The 6,829-nt window shown below is 37.7% G+C and overlaps 1 protein-coding gene across 1 annotated transcript in view; it reads left to right on the top strand.

Annotated features, from left to right (window-relative positions):
- Positions 1–6,829, top strand: part of snapc3 (small nuclear RNA activating complex, polypeptide 3) — a 31,294-nt gene extending 24,465 nt beyond the window's left edge. The window contains exons 8-9 of the mRNA XM_043720596.1: positions 1,766–1,873; positions 5,124–6,829. Of these exons, the coding sequence (XP_043576531.1) occupies positions 1,766–1,873; positions 5,124–5,271 (256 nt within the window). The 3' untranslated portion in view covers positions 5,272–6,829. The remainder of the gene's footprint in view (positions 1–1,765; positions 1,874–5,123) is intronic.

A 6,829-nucleotide genomic window follows, 5' to 3' on the forward strand; every position in this document is an offset into this window, starting at 1 on the left:
TGTCGAGGTTTGTGAACCACCTTCAGGACGATTTTTGTCCAGTGCAAATCATGTCGTCACACTAATGTTTAAAAAAAACGCAATTGAAAAATGCCATCCCAACAAAATTGGCTGTGCCCTCAGCTTGAATTTATTGCTGTGACAAGTTGCATCCATTTGCAGAACCCAAGTGTTTTTAAAATTGGTCCCCTTTTTAATCAAAAGGACACCAAGAACCACATTTTAAAAGACCTTTTATATAATTTTATTATTTAGTAAAACTGACCAAGGAATCTTGAAATACAAGATTCTAAGGAGGTTTCAAAAGGTGGATGCTGAGAAGATCCAGCCCTTCTGTGGGAATCTAGAACCAGGGAGCACAATTTAAAAATAAGGGGCTGCTCATTTAATACAATCATGAGGAGGAATATATTTTGAGGGTGATTAGCCTACAGTGTGGAAAAAGGCCCTTTAGCCCAACAAGTCCACACCAACCCTGCAAAGAGTAGCCCACTCAGACCCATTCCTCATCTCTATATTTACCTCTGACTAACGCACCGAACACTATAGGCAATTTAGTATGACCAATTCACCTGACCTGCACATCTTTGGATTGTGGAAGAAACCGGAGCATCCAGACAAAACCCACGCAGACACGGGAAGAATGTGCAAACTCCACACAGTCACCTGAGGTGGGAATCGAACCCGCATCCCTGCCGCTGTGAGGCATCAGTGCTCACCATTGAGCCATTGTGCCACCCCATTCATTAGTGTTTGGAATTTTCTCGAATATATTCAAAGCTGAGTTGGTCAGATATTTGACCATGAAGTTGAAGGTAATGGGGGCAGGTAGAAAAGTGTAGTTAAGGATGCAATCAAATCAGCCATCATGTTATTGAATGGCAGAGCAGGGTTGATGGGCTGAGTGGCCTATTCTTCTTGCTGTGTTCCTATAACTTGTAAGTTCTTATATAAAGGTTTATTAGTCAAACTTATCTCCAGATAAATATAAATTGAGACATCCTTGATAACATAACATAAAGGACAAATCAAATACAATTTTGTTTGAAATCACATCTGATTCTTATGTGCCATGGGTCAGATTTTAAGTAAATTGGAAGGAGTCCAGTGTTACCTGGACGATATTTCAGTTATGGGGAGAAATCAAAAAGACTGTCTCTGCAATTTAGATGATGTTCTGGAGAGACTTGAATATTGTGGCTCATGATTGAGGAAAGACATCTGAATTTTTAAAAATTTCCATTTAATATTTAGGCTATGTCATTGATGCAAAAGATAACATTTAACACTTTTGCTAACACTGTCCTTGTTTTTGTGTGTAAGATTTCTTTGCTCTCTCTTTTGCTTCTTTCTAGTGTTTTGGCACTGCAGTTTGGTTTTTCAAAAAAACTCAGTTACATTTCTGGCTTGAATGAGGGGGTATAAGAAGTGAGAATTGGGCAACTTAACTTTTGTGTGTTTTTCCCTCAACTTGTTGCCATTCCTGAATTTGAAATGGTCTCTATACTTACAGCTGAAGTAAGGTATTCTTGAGGAGTTTGCAGTCTTCTGTACTGTCACTCAGATGTAAAATGCTGCAATACCAAATTGCTAAAGAAAGAAATTTGTTTATAAAAACATCAAAATTATAGACATTTTTAATCATTCAAAGCAGAATGTAACTGTAAACCAAAGTAGCGCTTCCCTTCCAAATGTGGTATACTTTGTGCTTATGTGTAGTTTAAAATTGATATAAGCACTAATACCTATTTATTTACTGTTACAGAATTGTCCATCATGATGATTGCCTAGATAAAACTCTGTACCCGTGTGTGATCAAAAAACACTGGATGTGGACACGGAAATGTTCTGTTTGCAAATTATTCATTGTTCGGTAGGTAGTACACTGCATTATAAGGTCTTCAAAACGCTTACATTTGATTTACAATGTCACTTGAGACTTTCCAGACAAACTTCAGACAAAATCTTAGTTGCCCAACAAATCCAAGAAAAATGTAAAGAACAACACCCAGAACTCTTCATTGTATTTCATCAACCTGACAAAAGTATTTGACACTCTAAATCAAGACTGAATTGTGCTCCAAAGATGTGCATGTTCAAGAAACTTGGTGTCATATACAATTTGGAAAGTCACCAATCAGATCTATTCTGGTTCCCTGCAGGACAATCCAGTCGGTCCCACTTCCCAACTTGGTCCCTGAACCCAGCAAATTTTATTTCCTTTAAATTCTCATCCAGTTTTGTTTTGAAGTCATTGATAATCACTGTTGCTCCACCATTCTTGTGGGCAAGAGTTCCAGGTCATTACTACCTTCTTAAAAAGTTTGTTCTCTCTCACCTACATCCCTCTCCCAAAGACCTAAATCTGTGTCCCCTTGTGAGCTGATAAGTTTTTTTTATTTGTTTGTCTACCTTGTCTAAACCTGTTAGTACCTTGCATAGTTCTGTCAAATCCTCCCTTCAGTCTCCTCCTTTCCAAGGGAAACAGCCTCTACCTTTCCACTCTCACCTACTAAAATTCTGCTTCTCTTGAGGAACTTCACAGGTTTTGTGATAACCAGAGCGGGCAATGGCAGTCGACTTGGGATGTGACCAGAGTTTTATAATTTATTGCTTTCATACTAAATGCTTTTATTTGTGAAGTCCAGGATCCCATACCCTTTGCTAGCCACTCTCTTAATATCGAAAGTGAGGTGCTGGAAAAGCACGGCCGGTGAGGCAGCATCCAAGGAGCAGGAGAGTCGACGGTTTGAGCATAAGCTCTTCCTCAGGAATGCTCGGCATTTATGTTCGAAATGTCTACTCTCCTACTCCTTAGATGCTGCCTGACCAGCTGTGCTTTTCCAGTGCCACACTTTCGACTCTGATCTCCAGCATCTGTGGTCCTCACTTTCTCCCACTCTCTCAATATGTTGTCACCTTCAAAAATTGATGCATATCCTTCCCTAAAAGATGCACCACTTATTCTTATTGCCTGTCCTGATCCTTTCTGTACAACTCATTCAGTCTTTGTATTCTTCATAGTCCTTCTTAGTCTGCTCCTTCCTTATATGGTACTGCTTTCTTCTTGAGTACTGACCGAGGCTCTCACTTTATGTACCACATTCTTCTACTTTGTGCAAGTGTCCATTTTTTTGCCAATTAATTTATACTGCCCCAACCTTCCCCTGCCAACTTCCCTATGAAAATATTGATCCCAATCTGTTGAGGTGCAACCCATTTCTTTTTGGCATCAGCTGAGGGATACATATTCAATGTCCCAAGAATCTGATGCCCTGCCTGTTGCACCATGCTTCCAGCAACAAATTTATCCTTCCTTTCATCCTGTTTCTACTCTGGCTAGTATATGACGAGCAAAGATCTAGTGCAGAAACTTGGCTGCCAACTTGAGTAAAAGTCCTCCTTAAATTGAGGAACAGCTGACAACAATGATCCATGTCGTGGCACAGCCAGTACATTGCTCATTGAAGTTACTTTGGGTTGCTTATCATCAAACTGGAATATGTGAAGAAGTGGGAAGATGCCATCTTTCTGTACATTAAAAAAAAACTGTGCCTGTTTCTTTTTAAAATCCACCTATGATTAGCAATAGGAGGAATCTAAAGTGAGTTTTTTCACATCTGCAAAGTAAAAATATTTTCAACGACTTAGAAATTGAACATGAAATCACCAAACAAAAGTAATACTGTCACAGATGTATTCACTCTGGTTTTAATCTTGTGTGCAGGTGTCTGTTTGTCAGACAGGATATTATTTATGATATCGTTGTTATTCATAAACCAGTAATGGTGCGTTTTCTCTACATGATGGAGAGTTTGGTTTGAAATGTTGCATGTAATATTCTTTGTGAACTATCAAATGCCTTAACTTTATTAAAATAAATGTAAATCTCTAGTGTGAATTAAATAACACCAGTTTAATTTGCAAGATTGAGTTGAAGGAGATGATTTTGTAATTTTATTTACATGATCAGGTTCACCCTATTTATATGCTAAATATGGAAACTTGCATATAATAAGTGTTAAGATTTGGGTTTGTTATTGGATAACTAATGAGGTTGAAGTCATTGATAGCATTTCATTGCAATGTCCTGTTAAAGATTTTATGTTGCCTGCAAGCCACATCAACCTATTAGTTAAGTTCCATTTACATGGTAGAAGTACTGTTATTAGTACTTAGTGCATAAACCTACATGTATCAAAAAGGCAGACCGTTCTAAAAACTATTTTCTGTAATTGAACTACCAAAAGCATAGCAATTCTTGATCATAAATCATAAAGTTGGAAAAGCTGTATGATACTGCTTCATTTGACACACTTCATAAACAATATGCGATTACCTCCCCTTTTTGCACAAAACTTGACTGTAACTCTTATCAAAATACTTAATATATATGTTAACTACCGCTGAGTAGCTGTTCAAGATAGTAACATCCCATAAACACATCCTTGGCAAAGACAAATTCGGTAAAATAGATTGTCTCACAAGCAGTGTTTCTCCAGTCAAGGAGAAAAGAAAGTCAAGAGAAAACCTTGTAAAAGAGAGAACGCAAGTGTTTTGCTGTAGCAGGGAGAGATATCTAGCAGGCTCCAAACCCCAGTAGCAACTGAAAGTTAAACTGAAATCAAGGTTCTGTGGGAGCCTGACCCCATACAGTCACACTGCTTCTACTGTTCCAACTTTTTTCTTTTTAAAAAAAAAACTCCAAGCCCCTCAGGTTGTTTACTTAATTGGCATGGAACAGACCGCTCAACATCTCTGTCTCAACCTCTCTTCATAAAACCAGCATGAAATACACCACTTAGTACCATAGTATTGTCACAAGTGCAAAGGAGTTAACTTGTGCTCATGTTTTTCTTTCATGCTAATATCAATTATTGTCCCTCTTTGCTGGTCACATTGCCTGCTTACCAAACTACAACAACCTATGTCCAGCAGAAAGGTCTGTTCAAATAGAATCAGTTTGGGAGAAATAGGTTGTTCCTACAAAAATGTGTATAGAATCCACTATTGAATACACAGTAAAGTTGGTGAGGTGATTTGCTCCATCCTGGAGTGTGGAATATTAAAAATGTCAAGTTTATTCTAAGTATAATTTTATAAAATTGTCACTTTTTTTTCAGGTGGGTGACCAACAATGATAGTTTTGCCCCTGAGGACCCTGCCTTCTTCTGTGACACATGTTTCAGGATGCTTCACTATGATGCTGATGGCAATAAACTGGGAGAATTTCTTGCATATCCCTATGTTGATCCAGGAATATTTAATTAAATGCTGTATCAAATTAGCCAAGTCTGGTTGGCTACTAATTTTTTGTTGAGGTTTAATTGAAATTGGTGGGAAAATTTTGGACTGGATTCACTCCATTGTGTGTGGCACCAACATTTTCATAAGGATTACATTCTTAGATATTCCAAACAATAATTTTATGCAATCACCAAGTTCCAAACTGTCCAAGCTGCTTTAGAACCTGTTTAATTAAATTTCAAGGCATCTTGTCTAAAGCAGTAGGCTGAATAAATTTATGAAGTTGACCAAACAGAGATGGTGGCTTATGTAACAATGCTGGAGTTATGCCTTTTTGGTGGTTTCATGTCAATTATACTCAGCTTCCCAGACCTCCATCTTGAGCACTCACATTCATAATCACTCATTCTTCCAAAGGATTTTGTTCTATACTGAAGGTTGCCTGTTGTTGAAATTAATGGGTTGTTCTTTACTTCCAAAATTTGGATTCAAGGCTAACCCAGATTGGTGTGAATGTAAGTCTCTGCTTGCTGACTGTAAAGGGGCTTATTTGAGATGAATCTTGGGGAGTCTTTATTCAGTTTCTGGCAAATGGTGTCTGTTAATGTAAAACTTCTAAATTTGGCATCACTTGCTAAACTTAGAGATTAAAAGATAACTATTTTACTGATGATGTTGGATATCTCTTTGAAGGTTGTGCACTGTGCTGATGCAAGGAATTCCATCTGTAACTTCAAACCTCAAATTTTAAGATGTTTTGAAACATGTTAGTTTAAATGTCTCTCGCGCTCACCAGGAATTGTGATCCTTTATTGATAAAGTAATCCAATAAATGTAATTTAGAATTTTGTTAATCACTGAAATAAAAGAACATTGTACTTAGCTAAATCCTCTGCTATTTCCACATGCCCCAATGGACAGACTGCATTATCCTAAGAAATAATATTTGTTAATGAATGATTACTTGTCATGTTTATTGTATTTAGTGTTTTCTTCACGTTAATGAAGGTGGTTATTGTGCTTTTGGGGCCAAAATATTGAGCTTAGCTATATTTTGCTCCTTTTGCAAAGGAGTTCTTTTTGGATTAGTGGTTGGAGGTAAGCTTATCATATTGTATTTGAATAAAGTGGTGATCTTTTTCCCACCAGGTCCCCAGTTTTAACTTGAAAAATTCTCAACCTTTGACTGAGAACTAAGCTGTGGTAGAGGACACGGGAGACCTGAGAACAAGAGGGGTGGGGGAATCCTTTGTAAATGGGGGCTTCTCTGTTTGTGAGCGATACAGTTGTTCTGACTCAAGTTAGATCTTTGTGGTGGTTGTACCCACATTGGAGCTTGTAACCCAACTTTAGGGGTCCCCACTCTCACCTTTGGAAGCCCTGTTATAGGGGCTAGATATCAAGGTGCCTGGAGAGAGATGATTTTGCACAACTGGACTGATTAGTCCCAATGATATGTTTACAACTTGTTTTTGTGTTGCTTTGCAATTTTTTATTTCATGTACTCTGACTTGTATAAATTGTGAATCCAGTGACTTTATTTGTAAAGATAACTGGAAATAAAGTGAATTTTGAAATTGTT

The sequence above is a fragment of the Chiloscyllium plagiosum genome, chromosome 2, assembly GCF_004010195.1.
Source record: "Chiloscyllium plagiosum isolate BGI_BamShark_2017 chromosome 2, ASM401019v2, whole genome shotgun sequence".
NCBI lineage: Eukaryota > Metazoa > Chordata > Chondrichthyes > Orectolobiformes > Hemiscylliidae > Chiloscyllium > Chiloscyllium plagiosum.